This window comes from Haliotis rubra, unplaced genomic scaffold (assembly GCF_003918875.1).
Source record: "Haliotis rubra isolate DU_JTF1 unplaced genomic scaffold, ASM391887v1 Scf163, whole genome shotgun sequence".
NCBI lineage: Eukaryota > Metazoa > Mollusca > Gastropoda > Lepetellida > Haliotidae > Haliotis > Haliotis rubra.
In genome coordinates this window covers 351,150-372,870 of record NW_025765592.1, presented here as the reverse complement: position 1 = coordinate 372,870, position 21,721 = coordinate 351,150, and the positions used below count along the sequence as shown (strand labels likewise).

Sequence of the window (21,721 nt, the reverse complement as noted above, 5' to 3'; positions counted from 1 at the left end):
CAGAGGCTGGCCAGTTCACCTTGACGGGGACAGGAGCGTTTGGATCGCTGGATACACATAAGAAAACATCAAGAAATCATGATTATTTTATACACATTTATCTGTGGTATAATTTAAAGAAGGGTGACTTAGTAAAACGTTTTTATCATTGAATGTATATTTCATTCGCTCATTCAGTCACTCACTCACCCGGACTTGGCAAAGTTGGTCCAGTACGTCATGATGGTCCTGCTGAGTTCCATCTCCTCCTCTGTACATCCCAGAGACTTTTCCAGAACCCAACCAAAAACAAAGTCAAGCTCGTACCAGTGGGGTGCTCCCATTCACTTTGGATACGGACTAATTGACAGTCGATGATTAAAGCTGTAGACATAGGTAGGGTTAGCAGGAGAATATAATCTGTCAAACTCAAGATGAGGACACTTAAATCCCCTGTCTGAAGTTGCACGAGTTACGACCTCTAAATAGTCCGTGTCCTTTAGAAGGGGTATCTGACTTTCATAAAACAGACGAATAGGCTCTTCAATGTCTGTTCCAGTGAGCATGTCAAATGAAATAAAATTATCATATTCTTGACGACTTAAAATGAGTGATTCAGGTAATGTTGATACGTTTCTCATCTGCTTCAATATCATTGCAGAAAACAGTGCTGTCTCATCTTTAGTAAAACCATGCAATACACTGGTCTGCTTGATGGAGCCAGTGGACAGAAGAATTTTGGGGTCATCGGGGAGGAAGTACCCATCCACAACTGGACGAAATGCAATTCCTTCACCGAACAAACCTAGCTGAAGGTCTGCCATAGTTTGTGCATCTACTGTCTTCAAGCACTCATATATCTCTGCATCAGTTGAAGATGAAGGGCACTCAAGGTGATCAGCAAGTCTCTTCAGTGTCCGTATTGCTGTTTTGGGCATGCGGTCTGCAAATAGGGAGATGAGAGTCCCACTCTGCATTATTGCTCTGTCAAACAGGTCACGTGACAGCGGTGATGCCAGGTGTAGACCTACACTTGCACCACCAGCACTTTCTCCAAATATGGTGACTCGGGTTGGATCTCCACCAAAGTTGGCAATATTGTCTTTCACCCACTGTAAGGCTAATCTTTGATCCATCAAGCCCATGTTGCCAGGGATGGTATCTCGACCAAGGTAGCTGAACCCTAAAGGCCCCAATCTGTAATTCATTGAAACAACGATGACTCCATTCTCTGCTGCAATGTATTTTCCTTCATACAGTGGCAGTCTTGTAGATCCAATATAAAAACCTCCACCGTGGATCCACACCATCACTGCCAGATTGCCAGCATTGTCTGATGGCGCCCACACTGTAAGATGAAGGCAGTCTTCACTGTAATCATCGGGCATCTGTTTGTAACTTTCATCACTGCCATGAGCATTTTTTGGTTGGAAGCAAGATGACGTCGGTTTTTGTGCATCTCTAACTTCCGGTCCCCATGACTCTGAAGGTTGAGGGTGCTTGAAGCGGAGATCACCTACAGGAGGCTTGGCATATGGGATTCCATAGAATACGTCAAGGGACTTGCCCAACACTGACAGACGTTGTCCTAGAAGAGGCCATTTAGTGTTGACACTTTCTGTGTTTTTGCAACATGCAACTCAAGCAACAACGTCACAAGCGTCGCAAATGCAAGTTTCATTCCTGTCCACATTCTGAAAAGAAAACACACAACTTTTTTTAAGATACATTAACAGATAAACTTTTGTTGCTTTTCAATTCATGTTCTTAGATAATCACAGAATCAGTGTTATATGTTGTAGTTGTTTCTAATAATTGTCACTTGAGGACAGTGGAGTGAACCATTCTCTGACCTTCATCACCCCTGATATTTCACACAGTTTAGATGACCGTCGCTGACTATATATTGCTGACTTTGTAGCTATCTCAGCCACTCTACTCTGTTCTTCCATAGCAGCTGCACTGCATCTGTGAAGATCCAGGTTAGAATTGGTCTTCAGCAGCGTAAGATGCGCCTAACGGATCAGAGGGTCAGGCTTGCTTACTTGCTTGCTGGTATCCCATTTGCGCATGATGTTAACACAGGAATGTTTGCTTCAGACTCGATTATTTACAGAAATCTAGCTAAAATATTGCTGAGTGCGGCGTTAAACAACATACAAACAATTGCTCTGCAGTAATTTGTTTTAATTTGTAAGTATAATTTTAAACAGGCTTAGTAAACTTAGACTCAGTATTATTTGTTACACTGCTACACTGAGTCTAACAAAACCTAGTAAAAGGTCGCGTCAGCTAACCTTTTGGACTGACAAATCAGAACACAGCTTACCAAATCACGAAAGTTAACATTCGCACATACCGTTTGAACCTCAAAAACTCGAACGATTCCGAATGCTATTTTCCGACGATCGCTTCAGAGTGATACAAACAGTGAGTAAACAGTCGCAGATAACAGCGTTTTTGTCAATATTCAAGGATGTCATCTTGCGAAAATATGAGCAAATAGTAACCATGTCATTAGAAACCCATAAGCGTATATACAGCAGTTAAAAATATATCTGTGCTTTATGCGGATTTTCGTTTGTTGATAGATCAGTGTCAGCGGTGGTATCCGGACAAGTTATTTATTTAAGGAGTAAGAGGATTATGAGGCATGGTTGACTGGGTTTGTTTGTTTAACTAATCCCACACGGCCTTCACTAGTAGAGGGAATGATTTTTGGTTCAGTTATTACATGGCTGTTCTCCCTTCATCTCCATGTTCTCCATACATCTCCATGTTCTCCATACATCTCCATGTTCCCCATACATCTCCATGTATCTAGAACAGCAATAAATAACAATGTTGTTTTACTGTAAGGTATATAAGGTGCCATGTTATGACAAGTGTTCACTTTATCCCATGATGGCAAATGCTTTGGTGAACGTTCAGTTTGTTCCAAATGGTCGAGGTGGTAGACATTTAGTGTATCAGGGATATAAGTTTCGAATTATGACTAGCAAGCGTGATACAACACATTGGAGATGTTGGTATCCTTCTTGTTGAGCAACGATTAACACCAGGGACGACTTGGTCACAAGCTACAGAGACCATTTCCTTGTCGTCCTCAAGGATACAGTGAGAACAGACCATAGGCCATTTACACAAGTGACACAAGTGGACTATCATTTGTATTTTTGTGTTCGCATACCTAAATTGATAAATTACTAATCACAATCATACGCAACACATAACATACGTAACTGTACACAATGTTTAGCATTATGTAACTGCGTAAATATAAGAAATTGATAAGGTACTAATCACAATCATACATCATCAATGTCCACAATGATGGTTCATACACAATTGACTTTAAAGCCCAACAAGATGAGAAACAGCATCTCCATATTCTAACATGGTCTTAGTTCCTGCTTGAAGATGGTCTTTTTCTGTCTGTAGTCTATCGTTAAGTTCTCTGTATTTTCGTTTTCTGGGTCATTTATGTATGCTGAACATAAAAATACAAATGATAGCCCTCTTTCTTGGCTTGGTCATCTCCTCAGTCATCCCCATCATTGTCTTGCTAATTAACATGGTCTGGTGATCCTCTTAATCCCTAAATAAACAACTTGCCCGACTGGCAAAAGAGGAACACCCCGTGTCAGCGACCAGGGAAGAGAAAGTACCAAAAGCGTTTTGTAAGTCCCGCCGAACCCTAACAAGTAGTCGTTGTCTGATTGGTTAAGTCCGTTCGGCCGTCTCGCGTTTGATTGAACGGTCATAGGTCGCCCAAACGTGACCTTCTACTAGACTCAGTAGGGTGTTTTAAGTGTGAAATGGAGACTACAAAATAAGACGAAATGTTGTCATTGATACGTCTAGTTTGGAAATTTCCTGCACATGTATTGAAAATTATTTTGAAAGCTACAATGAGTGTTTGAATGTTGACTCTAAAACATTAAATTTGCAGTATGATAGCTGACGCTAAGATATATGTACTGTATACATTGGATTTGTTTGTCAGGCATTACGCCTGAAATATTTGCTACAAATAATGCATACACATGTATTATCGTCAACAATTTTCACATTTAAATTACCCAAATTTAAACCCTAAGGCAAGTTAAGAACCCGGTTAATGGACGCGCCCTCTATTTCCATTCCTGGGCTTCCTCTGCAGTTCATACTGCCAGTGAGGCGCGATAACGTTCACAGTCACATCGCCCTCCTTACTGGTATCCATTCATTACTGACTGCACTAATGTACATCCGACCATCTTGTCCTTACTGGTACCTATTCATTACTGAATGCACTAATGTACATCCGACCATCTTGTCCTTACTGGTACCCATTCATTACTGAATGCACTAATGTACATCCGACCATCTTGTCCTTACTGGTACCCATTCATTACTGAATGCACTAATGTACATCCGACCATCTTGTCCTTACTGGTACCCATTTCAGAGGAACGTTCGGCCAGGTAACGAACACAGACAATTGAAGTAAATTCGCGGGAATATGTAGTTCTCTGAACGAGAGTTGGCTGTTTACTGGCCTATTTGTATGCAACCATATTCGGATCAGCTGTTATAGTCCAGAGTAGAAACACTGTCATCCGTTATTCATGTCGGACAACCTTATGCTTTAGTAGTATTTCCTGTACAACTGAATGTCGTTGTTTTATCACACATGGAAGACACTGCAGTACTATTTCCTGTACAACTGAAATGTCGTTGTTTTATCACACAGGGAGGACACTGCAGTAGTATTATAGACACGTGTGTAAACAGCATGAATGTTGGTGACTGGCAATCCTATTTGGATTTATTTTATTTATTTTTATTATTATTATTATTATTATTATTTTATTTTTTATTCAGATCCCTCGGTTAGTGAAGGGTATTGAACGGCGTATTTGTATGAAAGCATATGCAGCCTTAGACTAACGTTTAGTCCCTGAATACATATAACTTTGATAGTAGCAAATAAACCCATTTAAATTGAAAAGGAGCCCCAGGGAGACCAGAGATTCAGGCTGAACCTGAGGAAATCTTGACTTGCTTCATTTAGGGCTTCAGCATTGCAGGGAGGGCTAAGCATTGGGGAAAATAATGTGGTTCAGGGACTGTGAGACAGACTAATGCAGCCTCTGCTCTCAAAGATAAACTCTTGTCGTCTGTAGTCACACCACCAAAACAGCATTGTCTATATTTCGGGCTATTGTATGCTTCAGTGGTATTTCGTGATCAACAGAATGTTATTTTCGTGACACACTTATCTTGCACCTGACTTGATGAGTGTTCTCTGGATAGTGCAAAAAGTGTGTACACGTTGAGGCGCTGTTCACCGGTGATATCTCACACGATGACCTGATTTCCGTGACATGTACAGTTATAGTTTTGCACTGACTCCTAAATCGGGGGCAGGTGAGTTAATATGAACTTGGTTGTTGGGCGAAGCTTCAGGTGGAGAATCTGCAAGTCATCCAGCGAGACCGCCAGCCTGATTACGACATGTGTAAAGTAGACACAGGGGGACTTTGGCCATGGAATGAGTGAGTGAGTAAGTGAGTGAGTGAGTTTGAGTGAGTGAGTGAGTGAGTGAGTGAGTGGGTTTGAGTCAGTGGTATACTGAAATACACTTTTCAAACAAGAGGTTTTGAAACAAGTTTTCAGTATGTACAGGGTATATTGAGAAACCAGCAGAGGTTTTGTTATCATTTGTATAGCTTAATCCAAATCAAAAGAGAAATATATTTGACTGACCATTCTGACCTTGACCTCCCAGCATATCGCAATACAGTTCACAATACAGGCATTCCATAACAGCCTCTTTCACACTTAACAGTGAGTGAGTGGGTTTGAGTGAGTGAGTGAGTGAGTGAGTGAGCCGGTGGATGGATGTGTGGGTCAGGGAGTGAGAGGGTGAAGCAATGAGTGAGTGAGTGAGTGAGCCGGTGGATGGATGTGTGGGTCAGTGAGTGAGTGGGTGAGGCAATGAGTGAGTGAGTGATGTGAGCAGGTGGATGGATGGGTGGGTGAGTGAGTGAGGTTTGATTGTTTTGTATTTGTGTATTTACATCACAGGAGGGAAGGCCAGAGTGCTGCAGGTGTATAATAAAGCCTCTATTACAAACCTCACACTCACTTTATGATGTTCACAACCAGGGAGATTCCTGAAGCATTGAAATACGACATTTTACCCCCCCCACCCCCCTTTTTGTGTTGCTAAATAATGAAACTACAAACATTCAAAGGAGAAGTTGTTGCTAAGTTGACACCAGAGGTCAGTGTGTAGATCTCCCATTAAGTGCTTTATCTGCATCAAAAAGGTAATATCGACCGCCTCCATGGTGTAGTGATTAGAGCGTCCGCCCGGAGAGCGGAAGGTCGCGGGTTCGATCCCGACCGCGTCATACCAAAAGACGTTAAAATATGGTACTTGTTGGTCCCTGCCTGGCGCTCGGCATTAATGGGTACAACAAGGACTGGTCGGCTCGGAGTCAGTATAATGTGTCTGAGTGGGGTATTCATGCTTCACTGCGGCATGGTATCTCAGTGGGCTAGCACTATAAAACCAGCTTCAGTCTGGGCTAGTACAAGCAGCCGCACATACACATACACACGCATGCACGTCGTCATATGAGCGAAATATGCTCAAGTACGACGTTAAACACAAGTTCACCTCACCTCACCTCAAAGGTAACATCATACACGTCTTGACGTTGACTGTCCACCAACCCTTAAGGGGATCACCAGGAAAGATGGACGAATGTTAGAAAGCATCACTGACAATCTGACAATAGAGGAAATCTCTATTTTGAAATGTGTTTCTCAGATTTTCAGAATATCGTGCATTGTCACGTCATGTGGATGTCTATTGGTTCTTTGACTTCAACTTCCTTTTGGCAGCTGGTTATGAACGAGGTAAGAATGGTAGTAGGCATCACCATGCTGGCAGTCGTCACAATGTGTTCCTTGGGTTCCTTGGGTTCCTTGGGTACCTTGGGTTCCTTGGGTACCTTGGGTTCCTTGGGTTCCTTGGGTACTTTGGGTTCCTTGGGTTCCTTGGGTTCCTTGGGTTCCTTGGGTTCCTTGGGTTCCTTGGGTACCTTGGGTTCCTTGGGTTCCTTGGGTTCCTTGGGTATCTTGGGTTCCTTGGGTTCCTTAGGTTCCTTGGGTTCCTTGGGTTCCTTGGGTTCCTTTGGGTTCCTTGGGTATCTTGGGTTCCTTGGGTTCCTTGGGTACCTTGGGTTCCTTGGGTTCCTTGGGTTCCTTGGGTTCTTGGGTTCCTTGGGTTCCTTGGGTTCCTTGGGTTCCTTGGGTACTTTGGGTTCCTTGGGTTCCTTGGGTTCCTTGGGTTCCTTGGGTACTTTGGGTTCCTTAGGTACCTTAGGTTCCTTAGGTTCCTTGGGTTCCTTTGGGTATCTTAGGTTCCTTAGGTATTTGGGTTCCGTGGGTTCTTGGGTTCCTTATTGGTTCCTTGGGTTCCTTGGGTTCCTTGGGTTCCTTGGGGTACTGGGTTCCTTGGGTATCTTAGGGGTTCCTTGGGTTCCTTGGGTTCCTTAGGTTCCTTGGGGTTCCTTGGGTTCTTGGGTTCCTTAGGTTGCTTTTGGGTTCCTTGGGTACCTTGGGTTCCTTTGGTATCTTGGGTTCCTTGGGTTCCTTGGGTTCCTTAGGTTCCTTGGGTTCCTTGGGTTCTTGGGTTCCTTGGGTTCCTTGGGTTCCTTAGGTTCCTTTGGTTCCTTAGGTACTTTGGGTTCCTTAGGTTCCTTGGGTTCCTTGGGTTCCTTGGGTTCCTATCTGGGTTCCTTGGGTACTTTGGGTTCCTTAGATTCCCTTAGGTTCCTTGGGTTCCTTGGGTTCCTTGGGTTCTTTGGGTTCCTTGGGTTCCTTTGGGTTCCTTGGGTACTTTGGGTTCCTTGGGTTCCTTGGGTTCTTGGGTACCTTGGGTTCCTTAGGTTCCTTAGGTTCCTTGGGTTCCTTAGGTTCCTTTGGGTTCCTTGGGTACCTTTGGGTTCCTTGGGTATCTTTTCCTTGGGTTCCTTGGGTTCCTTGGGTACCTTGGGTTCCTTGGGTACTTTGGGTTCCTTGGGTTCCTTGGGTTCCTTGGGTTCCTTGGGTTCCTTGGGTTCCTTGGGTTCCTTGGGTTCCTTGGGTTCCTTAGATTCCTTGGGTTCCTTGGGTTCCTTGGATTCCTTGGGTTCCTTGGGTTCCTTAGATTCCTTAGATTCCTTGGGTTCCTTGGGTTCCTTGGGTTCCTTGGATTCCTTGGGTTCCTTGGGTTCCTGTTCAGTATATATTGTGAATTGCAACGTTATGTGTGTGTTTGTTAGGTTCTTGGCCTTGCAGGACACAGCATGCTTAAATAGATTAAATACTGAACAACAGAACATAAGCCAAATATTTATTCAATGACGTCATTGACAGATCTACATGGCAGCAAGCCATATAACTAATAAACATCAAAACAACATTAAACCTGAATTTTAATGATGTATTTATATTTTATACTCAGGTCCGATTATTAAGATGTTGTCATCCTTTGGTGCAGTAGTCCTGCCCTTCCGGTGGGTCTGAAACACAACAATATGGTTCATAACTTCCCTGGCTGTTCCAGCAACACTACAGCAAGACAGACACGAGTGGGCGTGTTCTTAACTGGTTGGCAAACAAAACGTGATGTGGGTTCCAGACATTCACAGCTTTATGAAATCAGGGAGCTGGATACGCGTAAGAAAAGCAAATAATTAAATCTGGGAGAACTCCTGAACGCAATTGGCAATATTTGAAGTCTTCCTCGTTACACATGTTCTATGGTTGTTTTCCATATACATTACGTCACTGTATAGCACCTGATACGCTGGGTATTCTTTGTGTCTGTAATTGCCTTTGGTTAAAACCACAGCCATTATTGATGTGGGGTAATACGAATTTTCCATGATTGTGTTTTGGATCGGTTTTGGTACAGTCTATCTGAGGTTGAAATCCATCATAGATTTATAATATTTTCTGAGCGACATTCGCATTAAGAAGTCATTGTCAAACCATGACCAAGGAGGAGGCACATATTTTACTGGCGTTTGGAAAATCGTATGGAAGCCAAGAGAGTTGACTTGGAATGGAAAGACAAAACTATGCTTCCTTTGACATATCGATCTGTTTTTGAGTGTTTTAGACACAGCTACATTCAAATATGTGTAATTGCAACAAGCGACATCCTATCATAACAACACATTACCTTTAGAAATCATGGGTAGAATCCTGTTGATGAAGACACATTCGTGGTGGACTACCCCGTGTCCCGCTGATAAGTTGCTGCCCACGTCAAGAGCCATGTAGGAGAGATCAGTGTTGTCAGAGGTTGGCCAGTTCACCTTGACGGGGACAGGAGTGTTAGGGTTGCTGTATAAAGATATGAAAGCTTCAAGAAAACAATACAAATCGATCTGTTTGGAAATGGGAATCAATTTTTATCTGAGGTGAAATTGTTTGAACATGTAAATGAACAATATAAGACCGAGTGAGGGATCTCTCACTCACTCGCTCATCTGTTCCGAGACTATTAACCTGCGTAATTCCATGACTCGATTTTTCTCTTACTCTGTCCAACTCACACTATCACTCGCCACTCACTCACACTCTCAATTGCACTCTATTACTCACCCTGACTTGGCAAAGTTGGTCCAATAGGTCATGATGGTCCTGCTGAGTTCCATCTCCTCCTCTGTACATCCCAGAGACTTTTCCAGGACCAAACCAAACACAAACTCAACATCATACCAATGGGTTGCTCCTATCCACTTTGGATACGGACTAACTGATAGTCGGTGATTAAAACTGTACACGTAGGTAGGGTTGGCAGGAGAGTACAATCTGTCAAACTCAAGATGAGGACACTTGAAATCCCTATCTGACATCATGCGAGTCATGACATCCAAATAGTGAGTGTCCCTAAGACCGGGATGTTTGACTTTCATAAAACAGGCGAAGAGGCTCTTCAAATCCTTTACCACCTATTCTATCATAGGAAAGAAAACTTTCATACTCTGTGCGGCTTAAAATCAATGTTTCCGGTAATGAAGATATGTTTCTCATCTGCTTCAAAGCAACTGCTATAGACAATGTTAACTCGTCTTTAGTAAAACCATGCATTACACTAGCCTGCTTGTTGGAACCGGTGGTCAGAAGAGTTTGGGGGTCATTGGGGAGGAAGTGCCCATCCACAACTGGACCAAATGCAAGTCCTTCATCTAACAAATCACTAAGCTGAAGGTCTGCCATAGTTTGAGCATCTGCTTTCTTTACACAGTCATAGATCTCTGCATCAGTTGAAGATGACGGGCATCCAAGGAGATCAGCAAACTGCTTCAATTTCCGTTTTGCTGTGTGTGGAAAAGTGTAAGCCCATGGGAAATTCGGGGATCCGCTCTGCATGATGGCTCTCTGAAATAAGTCACGTGACAATGGTGACACCAGGTGGTGTCCTACGCTGACACCACCAGCACTTTCTCCAAATATTGTCACCCGAGATGGATCTCCACCAAAGTTGGCAATGTTGTCTTTCACCCACTGTAAGGCAAGTCGTTGATCCATCAAGCCCATGTTTCCAGGGATGGTATCTGGCCCCAGATAGCTGAACCCTAATGGCCCCAGTCTGTAATTCATTGAAACAACGATGATGTCATTCTCTGCTGCAAGATATTTTCCTTCATATAGTGGCATTCGTGAAGATCCAAAATAGAAACCTCCCCCGTAGATCCAGACCATCACTGCCAGATTGCCAGCATTGTCTGATGGCGCCCACACTGTAAGATGAAGGCAGTCTTCACTGGTATCATCCGGGACCTGTCTGTAAACCTCTGGAGATGTGAATACATCTTCAGGTTGAATGCAAGATGGCGTTGGTTTCTGTGCATCTCTAACATCCGGTCCCCATGACTCTGAAGGTTGGGGGTGCTTGAAGCGGAGATCACCTACAGGAGGCTTGGCATATGGGATTCCATAGAATACGTCAAGGGACTTGCCCAACAGTGACAGACGTTGTCCAAGAAGTGGGCCATCTTGAGTTGACACTTTCTGTGTTTTTGCAATATGCAAGCCCGCCACCAGCGTAACAAGCGCAATTTTCATTGCTGATGCCATTCTGAAAGAATATAACTAAACATTTTCATTTACTTTCTTTTGTGATAATAATAAGTACAAGTCAAAAGGTTGTTATATTTTTGTGCTGGCGGGGAAACAATGTTATAATTGCATCAAACTGTTTCCGAAAATATTTTCCAAAGGGCAATGGTGTCTCGCATTCTGTGCACATCATCGTTTCACCCTGGCTAATCAGGAAGCGTGTATTTTGTAAACTTGTCCACTGTTGCTGATGAGGTAATGTTATTTATCACTGACTTTACTGCTATGTCTGCCGTGATATATATCCATCGTACTGCCACTCTATTGTGTACATCCATTGCAGTATTTATTTGGAAGCCTAGTTCAACACAATTCCAAACTTAACATATATAACACATTGATATATCTTTGTTTTGTTTTTGGTTGTCTTACCATAAATTCCATCGCGTACAGATTTGTGGGTTAACTTGGAATCAAGACAAAAAATAGACATCATTAATGTCACTGACGTGTCTAGTCTGGACATTTCTTTTATGCGTTTTACGTTTTTTGAAAGCTATCAAGGGCCTCGAATGTCAAAACCTGAGAGAGAACATTTGAGTAAGAATAACAAACTGACGACCATCTCTCTCTCTCTCTCTCTCTATCTCTCTCTCTCTCTCTCTCTCTCACACACACAACACACATCTCTCACTCTCTCACACACACACACACACACACACACACACACACACACACACACACACACACTGAGTACAAGTGCCTGAAATATTTGCGCCTGTTATTTACAGTATTTCTCACATTGTAATGACCCAAATCAAACCCTGATACATGGCTATGGCAATGAATCAATGTGCCCCTGAGGCATTGAATGGTGTAATCTTGACTGTAGTACGTCTGAGCAAGAGTCGCATGTGGAAGAGGTAGGTGGCAGACTTTCCTATTTGTTTGTATTTATATAGAGCCTCAATCCTCAAACGATAAACTGCTTTGGCCAAGAGGAATATCACTGTCAGTCATTAGCTATAATTCGGACAATGGTATACGTCAATGTTAAAACAGAATGTAATATTTCAACACCCACTCACCTTGTACCTGACTCTACAGCTGTACTCTGAACACTGCTGTAGGGTGTACACCTGAACATGCTGCTAAACGGGTGTTATCTGATAAGATCACCTGGTTTGCGTGACATATATTATTACAAAAAGCGTAAGTTTGTGCTTACCTCCAGGATGACATAACAAAATGAGCGCAAATCGCTCGTATTGTTACAGAGTACCTCCAGGAGAGCATACCTCAATGACCATCGTAAATGGCTCGTAGGAGAGCATAACCACCTTACAATGATCAGCACTCTATCCATGTCTTGGATATCAACCGACGGCCATTCTTAACGAACATGGCGCTGCCATGCAGGAAGAATTTGGATGGCTTGAACCAAGTTAACACTGGACGTTTGGTGATGAGTACACCGTCGAATCAGGGATTGCCTTGAGAATAGAGGCTGATTCACGTAATATTAATTATTTTGACTTTTCATGCAAAATGTCCTGATGGACAGCAGGACGCTTTGACCACATCTTACACTGTTTAAGCTACTGATCTTATTAATGATATAAACTATCAATATCTGTGACACCTGTTTATTGAACATACCTTATTTGTATTGAATATTATGCTATGGCCAACTATTGTTGTTCATATTTTGGATTACATCACTTGGAGTTCCCTTTCGGTCCATATGCTAGTTGTAGAAAAGGACCTGAAGCTTTGGCTTCATGGTGTTGAGTGGCAGTGATGTCCATTGTGTAACAATGTTCCAAGGGTATAGCACTGCAGAGCAGAGAGTCAGCGGTTAGACTGACATTGACTGTATATAGACGTGCGCTATATTTAGAGTTCTTGAAGGTAGTACAGAGTACTACCACCCAATGGACCTTTCTGGACCAGGCAATCCAGTGATCAACGGCATGAGCATCAATCTACGCAACTGGCATACGATTCAGTGGACATTACATATCCATTGATATGCTAGAATAGACTTAACATGCAACAGGGAAGAACAGAATGCGGACCTTGTGTTTATTCCATGCCGTTATTGATGGGTATATATGCGTGATTGTGATTGGTGGCTGTTCAGTAGAGAAGGCGTCACAATATCTATAAAGAATGTTGACCATATGTTTTTTCATGCCGTTATTGACAAATAATAATAATGTATTTATATAACGCCTAATATCCATCGTAGTGATGCCCAGCGGCGCTGTGACAATATTGGGGAAGGAAATAGTTCATATAACTTTACAGAAAGGCAGCAGTGAACAGATGGGTCTTAAGCAAAGATTTAAAGTTTCTTTCAATGAAGTGTTCCTGATTTTCTTTGGAAGAGAGTTCCACAGTTCAGGGCTGGCAAAGGAGAAGACTCGGTCAGACAGTTGGTTTGGAGATCTGTGTTGGGTGAGGAGAGAGTCAGAGGAGGATCGGAGAGGAGATGTTTGAGATAGTCGGGAAAGTTATCGTTGTAGAGGCAGTCATGAGTCAGAATGAGGATTTTGAAGGTAATTCTTGCAGAGATGGGGAGCCAGCGTAGAGACTGTAGCACTGGTGTGAATTGTGGTGATTCTTTGCATTATTCTTTATTAGTTTCTGGAGTGATCTAGTGGAGAGGTTGGCATATCGTGACTTACAGTAGTCGAGTATACACGTGACAAGACAGTCCATTAGGAGTTTACAGGTGTCAGTATCGAGGTAGTGGCGGACTTGGCTGATATTGTGGATGTTGTAGTAGCAGGCTCTACTGATGGAGGCGGTGTGTTGACTTGCCAGAAGAGATTACACATGTACCGATTGATTTGTGCCAGTGAATAATGTATGATGTAGTTGGTTTCACAGTAAGGTATGTAGCTGTTCACTAGTCCATTAAGACAGCGTTTATACTAGTTGACCTGTCTGACTAGATACAAATATACCAGATGATCAGTGAGCGTAGGTATTGGGTATGCCAGTTCATATATCCATGAAGAAAAGGCAAACACAGTGAACATGTACCACCCGATTAATCTGTGTCTGTACCGCATGTACCATTGTTGACTTGTCTGAGTAAATGGTTTATGCCAGTTAAATGTATAATATCTCTAAATATATAATGTCTACGGTAGTTGACTTGCTGGATAACACAAGTACCAAGTGACTTGTCCGAGCAGATAGTTTACATACCAGTTGACTTCTCTGAGTATATAATGTCTACGGTAGTTGACTTGCTGGATAACACAAGTACCAAGTGACTTGTCCGAGCAGATAGTTTACATACCAGTTGACTTCTCTGAGTATATAATGTCTACGGTAGTTGACTTGCTGGATAACACAAGTACCAAGTGACTTGTCCGAGCAGACAGTTTACATACCAGTTGACTTCTCTGAGTATATAATGTCTACGGTAGTTGACTTGCTTGATAACACAAGTACCAAGTGACTTGTCCGAGCAGATAGTTTACATACCAGTTGACTTCTCTGAGTATATAATGTCTACGGTAGTTGACTTGCTGGATAACACAAGTACCAAGTGACTTGTCCGAGCAGATAGTTTACATACCAGTTGACTTCTCTGAGTATATAATGTCTACGGTAGTTGAGTTGCTGGATAACACAAGTACCAAGTGACTTGTCCGAGCAGATAGTTTACATACCAGTTGACTTCTCTGAGTATATAATGTCTACGGTAGTTGACTTGCTTGATAACACAAGTACCAAGTGACTTGTCCGAGCAGATAGTTTACATACCAGTTGACTTCTCTGAGTATATAATGTCTACGGTAGTTGACTTGCTGGATAACACATGTACCAAGTGACTTGTCCGAGCAGATAGTTTACATACCAGTTGACTTCTCTGAGTATATAATGTCTACGGTAGTTGACTTGCTGGATAACACAAGTACCAAGTGACTTGTCCGAGCAGATAGTTTACATACCAGTTGACTTCTCTGAGTATATAATGTCTACGGTAGTTGACTTGCTGGATAACACATGTACCAAGTGACTTGTCCGAGCAGATAGTTTACATACCAGTTGACTTCTCTGAGTGTATAATGTCTACGGTAGTTGACTTGCTGGATAACACAAGTACCAAGTGACTTGTCCGAGCAGATAGTTTACATACCAGTTGACTTCTCTGAGTACATAATGTCTACGGTAGTTGACTTGCTGGATAACACATGTACCAAGTGACTTGTCCGAGCAGATAGTTTACATACCAGTTGACTTCTCTGAGTATATAATGTCTACGGTAGTTGACTTGCTGGATAACACAAGTACCAAGTGACTTGTCCGAGCAGATAGTTCACACACCAGTTGACTTCTCTGAGTATATAATGTCTACGGTAGTTGACTTGCTGGATAACACATGTACCAAGTGACTTGTCCGAGCAGACACTTGACTTCCCTGAGTGTATGCGTTAGGCACTATCGGACTTCCTGACATGAAACTGTGAGGAATAACAAACTATAATTAGATTATTGATATATTGATAGGTATATAGGGTGTGGTAAATGTGATGTCATTTGACTTACCAGAGTTGTTAACTATTGTACCAAGTGACTTTCAGAGCAGTTGATTGACATGTTGACTTTTCTGAGTATATAATGTAGGCACGGGTACAAATTGACGTCCTGACGTGGAGCCGTGAGGAATAATAAAATGTACTTGGACTATTTATACCATGGCGTCCTTGGGAGGTATGTTTGGGAGTGGTAGAGGTAGTGGCTGTAGACACGGATGACTTAGCAGTGTAAAAGACGTCACAACATCCATGCAGAGTGGCATTCTATGTCTGTGACTTTGCTTCCTCAGTACAGTTTAAAGAGGCTTCAATAATGATAATGACATACAGTAATATCTTGTCATATGATCGACCATGATGTCACGTGTCTGTCACGTGACTTTTTTTTTAATCCACTTGTTGTCTGCTACATATTCTAGCTATTTCCGGTAACAATGGGGAAATCGGCTAATTTGTCGGAGTCACTTAAGAAATTAATTGTAAAAAAAGTAATTGAAAATGTTCTAACATTGCAAAATTCTTTGGAATGCCCCGAAGCAGCGTATATTCGGTGGTAAAGCGGTTTAATCGACGAAAATGCTCTCAGAACAGGCCGTATGAGGGAACTGACTCTTTGGGACAATCGACAACTTTTGAGGTTGGTCAGACACAATAGGATTTCACCTTTGGGTGAATAACTGAGAATTTGAACAACAATTGGGCTACCACGTGTATCGGTGAGGACTGTAAGGAGACGATTATATGAAAATATATTTCATAGACGTGTTGTTAGAAAGAAAATCTGAATTCGTGACTATAATGTCAGAAATCGTTTGGCCTAGGCAAGGGGGCAACGATATCGTACAGTGAATCATTACTGGAATCGAGTGATCTTCCCTGACGAGTGTAAAATTATCATTGGGGAAAACAATCGCGTTTTTGTTTGGAGACAGCCCGATGAAGAATTCCTCCCGCAATGTCTTTGTCCGGGACGACAGCCACGCGTCAGATTGATGGTGTGGGGTTGTATCACCTGGCATGGCGTTGGTACCTTTTGTGTTGTTAATGGCAACATAAATGCTCAGAAATACACAGAAATCCTCGATGATATGTTTTGGCCCGTTATAGCCAGACATTTGCCGGGAAACCGGTACATCTTCCAATATGAAAACGCCCCTGTACATCGGGCCCATGTCGTTCAGGATTACAAGCGACAAAATTACATTAATGGAATGTTGCGGCCTGCACAGAGTCTAGACGCAAATATTATTGAGAACTGTTGGCTCTACCTGAAGAATAGACTTCAGGGACGCCGAAGAAACATTCAGTCGGCTGCCTACTTGGAACACGAAGTGCGGGGCAACTTGGAAAATATTGCCCTCGATTTCATCAGAAATGTATATTCATCGATTCCAAGGTGGATGTTGAAAATAATAAGGAACAAGGGACACATCACAAAATATTGAGGTAAGACTGTTTATATTTGACGAGTTATGACACTCTTAATTCCCGTGTAAACAATCGGTCCGCCGTGTTTGTACGTTATAATATGGCCACCCGCTGTATACAGTCGAGCACCGTTGTCTCGATATTCACGGGACCAAGAAAGAATATCGAGTTATCCGAACTTCGAGACATCCGACCAGGGCATATCATCACCTATCACTATGAAAGAAAGAAAAGAAAAAGTAGATTTTATGTATATATATTTGTATATACATTTTTACTCACAGGGATCGCAATGTTACGGCACACAAGGTACACCTCTTGAATCATACAAAAGTTGGATCTAAATCTTTAGACTGACGGGCATTTGGTGGTGGCATGAAGGCGATAGTAGATAACCACTCTCGATACACGACAAATCTTGTGAACGCAACCGACATTCTCAACTGCGATTACACAAAACCCTCAGTTGATTCCTTAGTATGTTTTGATTCGAAACTATAATCCGTTATCAGTAGTGTTTAGTCGTATCAGTGAGTACTTCCCAATTAATTCCTTCCTAATTAATCCTAATTAGATAACAAACAAGTGACACCTTCAACTCAATTAGCCCTAATTAGTTTACACTACCGCATCCCTTTGATTCATGCCGCACCGTGTGTAAATGTGTGGAAACAACGTCCGTTCAGTGGGATACTTGCCTATGAAAAGAAGGTGAATATCGAGTTCCTTGCCAATGTCGAGTTAAAAGGGTAATTTTGTTTGTTGGGACCATGAAATTATATCTAGAGTTCGACACAACGGTGCTCGACTGTATGTTCCTCAAGGTCTGATTATTGTGATGCTGTCCTTTCATCCTCTCGTGCAGTATTCCTGCCCTTCAGGGGGGTCTGAAAAGCATTAAATGGACTCATTATTTGCCGTGCTACAGTCCAGTGTAATATCCACAACGATAAACCAGGCGTGACATGGGGAGGGGCTGTTGCCATCTGGTTACAAACAAAGGTGCCTTTTGTATTAACTCATACGTCTTCCAGCGATGGTTATAGTGAAAAGTTGAGTGAGTTGGGGGTAAAACTTCTTTCATGAAACAAGGCTCAACACTGAGATGACTACACATATGGGCAGGAACATGTCCGCATGAACGTAGCCGTTTAAAGGTAACATTACGAACATATCAACATGATGGTATCAGCATTAACATATGGGCATGAACATGTTGACACGAACCAATCAGTATCCGTGGATCAGTATGGACGTATTGGTATACATAAGTATCATAATCACTTGAGAAACTATTCACATCTGAAACCATTCAACTACAGTCAAATCCCGATGAGTCGAATGCCGGCGTCTCGAATATTATGCATAACTCGAAATACCTGTCGGTCCCGACCATTCCCATTTAACTATCCATCATGAACATCACCTTTAGAAATCATGGGGACAATCTTGTTGATGAAGACACATTCGTGGTGGACTACCCCGTGTCCTGCTGCTAATTTGCTGCCCACGTCAAGAGCCATGTAGGAGAGATCAGTGTTGTCAGAGGCTGGCCAGTTCACCTTGACGGGGACAGGAGTGTTCGGGTTCCTGTAAATAAAAGAGTTCTAGGATGTTTTGTTTATTTGTTTGTTTGGTTCATTTGTTGTTTAATATAAGAGGCCCTGCACTATTCCATCTATATGGTGGCGATCTGTAATTAATCGAACCTGGTCCAGATAATCCAGTGATCAATAGCATGAACATGGAGCTATGCAGTGGTATGCAATGACATGTTTCAACTTTGTTATCGTGCCTGACCAACCGATCCCGTTAGTCTCCTCTTACGACAAACATGAGTTGCTGAAGACCAATTCTAAACCGGATCTCCACGGGTTTGGTATCATGTTAATTGGAGAGGGTGAAATAGGTTTTTTGACACATTTTGAAAACGCCAGTGGACAACATAAATGGTCTCTGGACATTGTACACATGAAAATGATAGAAGTTGTTTCCTTTGTGTTTTGTGCTGTTCTTTCAGGATTAAGAGGTCTTAAAAGTTTGAGGGCGATCATTGACTCAATAAGTCATATGTACCACTCACTCACTCACCCTGACTTGGCAAAGTTGGTCCAGTACGTCATGATGGTTCTGCTGAGTTCCATCTCCTCCTCTGTACATCCCAGAGACTTTTCCAGGACCCAACCAAATACAAAGTCAAGCTCGTACCAGTGGGCTGCTCCTATCCACTGTGGAAACGGACTAACTGATAGTCGGTGATTAAAACTGTACACGTAGGTAGGGTTGGCAGGAGAGTACAATCTGTCAAACTCAAGATGAGGACACTTCATTGCCTTATCCGTACTCGCTCGAGTCACGACATCAAAATAGTCTTTTTCTTTCAGGGGGGGGCTTTCTGACTTTCATAAAAGAGGCGAAGAGGTTCTTCGATTCCGTCCACATTTCCAATGCTAAACTTAAGACTTTCATATTCTGTGCGACTTAAAATCAATGTTTCCGGTAATGCAGATACTTTTCTCATCTGCTTCAATGTCAGTGCAGAAAACAGAGTCATCTCGTTCTTTGTAAAACCATGCAATACACTGGTCTGCTTGATGGAGCCAGTGGACAGAAGAGTTTTGGGGTCATCGGGGGAGGAAGTTCCCATCCACAACTGGACGAAATGGAATTCCTTCATCGAACAAACCTAGCTGAAGGTCTGCCATAGTTTGTGCATCTGCTGTCTTCAAGCACTCATATATCTCTGTATCAGTTGAAGATGAAGGGCATTCAAGGAGATTGGCAAATCTCTTCAGTTTCTGTTTTGCTGTGTTGGGAAAAGTGTAAGCCCACGGGCAGAGGAGGGTCCCACTCTGTGTGATTGCTCTGTCGAACAGGTCACGTGACAAAGGTGATGCCAGGTGTAGACCTACACTTGCACCACCAGCACTTTCTCCAAATATGGTGACTCGGGTTGGATCTCCACCAAAGTTGGCAATATTGTCTTTCACCCACTGTAAGGCTAATCTTTGATCCACCAAGCCCATATTTCCAGGGATGGTATCTGGACCAAGGTAACTGAACCCTAGAGGCCCCAATCTGTAATTCATTGAAACAACGATGACGTCATTCTCTGCTGCAATGTATTTTCCTTCATACAGTGGCAGTCTTGTAGATCCAATATAAAAAAGCTCCGCCGTGGATCCAGACCATGACTGCCAGATTGCCAGCATTGGCTGATGGCGCCCACACTGTAAGGTGAAGGCAGTCTTCACTGTAATCATCGGGCATCTGTTTGTAACTTTCATCAGTGCCATGAGCATTTTTTTGGTTGGAAGCAAGATGGCGTCGGGTTTTGTGCATCTCTAACTTCCGGTCCCCATGACTCTGAAGGCTGAGGGTATTTGAAGCGGAGATCACCTACAGGAGGCTTGGCATATGGAATTCCATAGAATACGTCAAGAGACTTGCCCAACACTGACAGACGTTGTCCTAGAAGTGGGCCATTCAGAGTTGACACTTCCTTTGTTTTCACAGTAGGCAACACCAGCAATAACGTAACAAGCGTCGCAAATGCAAGTCTCATTCCTGTCCACATTCTGAAAGAAGATATTGAATTGTAAAATACGATTTACAGTTGAACGTTTGATCCTTTTCAGTTCATGTTCCTAGTTAATCACAGTTTCTTTACACATGAAATGTGACACTAATAACCAAGATGGTTCGTGTTATATTGCTGTGTAAATCAGTAGAACAATATGTCTGTGTACGTGTAATATGGCTGTGTAAAGCAGGAAAACAATGTTGAGATTGTCACGTGAGGACAGCGGTGTCCATCATTCTGTGAACATCATCTTTTCACCCCGGATATTTAGTATAAGTCTGTTTTGGAAGCTTGAGCACTGTTGCTGATGTGGGAGTATTATTTATCATTGACTTTGTTGTCACCTCTGCCATTATATTTCGTACTGGCATTGTAATTACATTGAAGAACTGTAACGGTGATGGTGGAACAGGAAATACACAGACATACAATTTGAAAAGTTAAGTATGGTGACGTGGTAGACATGACTTCATTGTATGTAAAAGAGACACAGCGGTCAAGATTGTCAAACGGTTGGTGAATTTTATGGCCTCGTCTGTGGATTAATCTGCCATTAATTTTCATTCTTAGGTAAACTGAATACGGTTCACAGTCACATTACAATCTATTCCTTAACGGTACCCCTGTGTTTCTGACTGAACAGAGGCGCATCCGAAAGTATTTATATTGATTAGACAAACTACACAATGAAATTGACAAGAATCATGAAGGTGTAACTGCCACTTTAAAAAGAACAATCGCTTGTAAACAACATGAATGTCTCCGGGTAAGAGTAAGTAATACACAGGTCTACTAGTAGAATCATGAAGGTGTAACTGCCACTTTAAAAAGAACAATCGCTTGTAAACAACATGAATGTCTCCGGGTATGAGTAAGTATTATACAATCCTTCTTGTATGCAGGTATATCCATACTGAATCCTCAAAGATAAATTGTTGGAGTAACAACACTGCTAGCCATTACCTATATTTCGACAAGTATATAAACGTCAACGGTATTTGAAGGACAACAATACCATTTTTCATTAGACACTCACCTTGTACCTGACTCTACAGCTGTA

The 21,721-nt window shown here is 42.4% G+C and overlaps 5 protein-coding genes and 1 pseudogene across 5 annotated transcripts in view; all 6 read right to left on the bottom strand.

Annotated features, from left to right (window-relative positions):
- The window catches only part of LOC124271740 (cholinesterase 1-like), a 65,956-nt gene extending 44,235 nt beyond the window's left edge, over positions 1 to 21,721 (bottom strand). The window contains exon 1 of the mRNA XM_046706907.1: positions 21,698 to 21,721. The gene's annotated coding sequence lies outside the window, so the exon portion shown is untranslated. The remainder of the gene's footprint in view (positions 1 to 21,697) is intronic.
- LOC124271722 (cholinesterase 2-like) lies at positions 324 to 1,672 on the bottom strand. The gene is given in 2 exon segments (XM_046706882.1): positions 324 to 1,579; positions 1,582 to 1,672. Coding segments are annotated over 2 exon segments (1,347 nt in total).
- LOC124271720 (transcription initiation factor TFIID subunit 11-like) lies at positions 7,098 to 8,415 on the bottom strand (the record flags this gene model as incomplete). Its single annotated transcript, XM_046706881.1, is given in 4 exon segments — positions 7,098 to 7,148; positions 7,912 to 7,970; positions 7,973 to 8,018; positions 8,401 to 8,415. Coding segments are annotated over 4 exon segments (171 nt in total), but the record flags the coding sequence as incomplete, so codon positions are not given.
- On the bottom strand, positions 8,476 to 9,917 carry LOC124271742 (acetylcholinesterase-like). Its single transcript, XM_046706910.1, has 3 exons — positions 9,631 to 9,917; positions 9,206 to 9,369; positions 8,476 to 8,540 (listed from the first exon to the last, which is right to left on the bottom strand). The coding sequence occupies exons 1-3, from the start codon at positions 9,894 to 9,896 to the stop codon at positions 8,503 to 8,505; spliced, it is 468 nt and encodes a 155-aa protein (XP_046562866.1). The 5' UTR covers positions 9,897 to 9,917; the 3' UTR covers positions 8,476 to 8,502.
- On the bottom strand, positions 9,919 to 11,097 carry LOC124271741 (cholinesterase-like). Its single transcript, XM_046706909.1, has one exon. The coding sequence runs from the start codon at positions 11,095 to 11,097 to the stop codon at positions 9,919 to 9,921; it is 1,179 nt and encodes a 392-aa protein (XP_046562865.1).
- Positions 17,532 to 20,655, bottom strand: LOC124271719 (annotated as a pseudogene).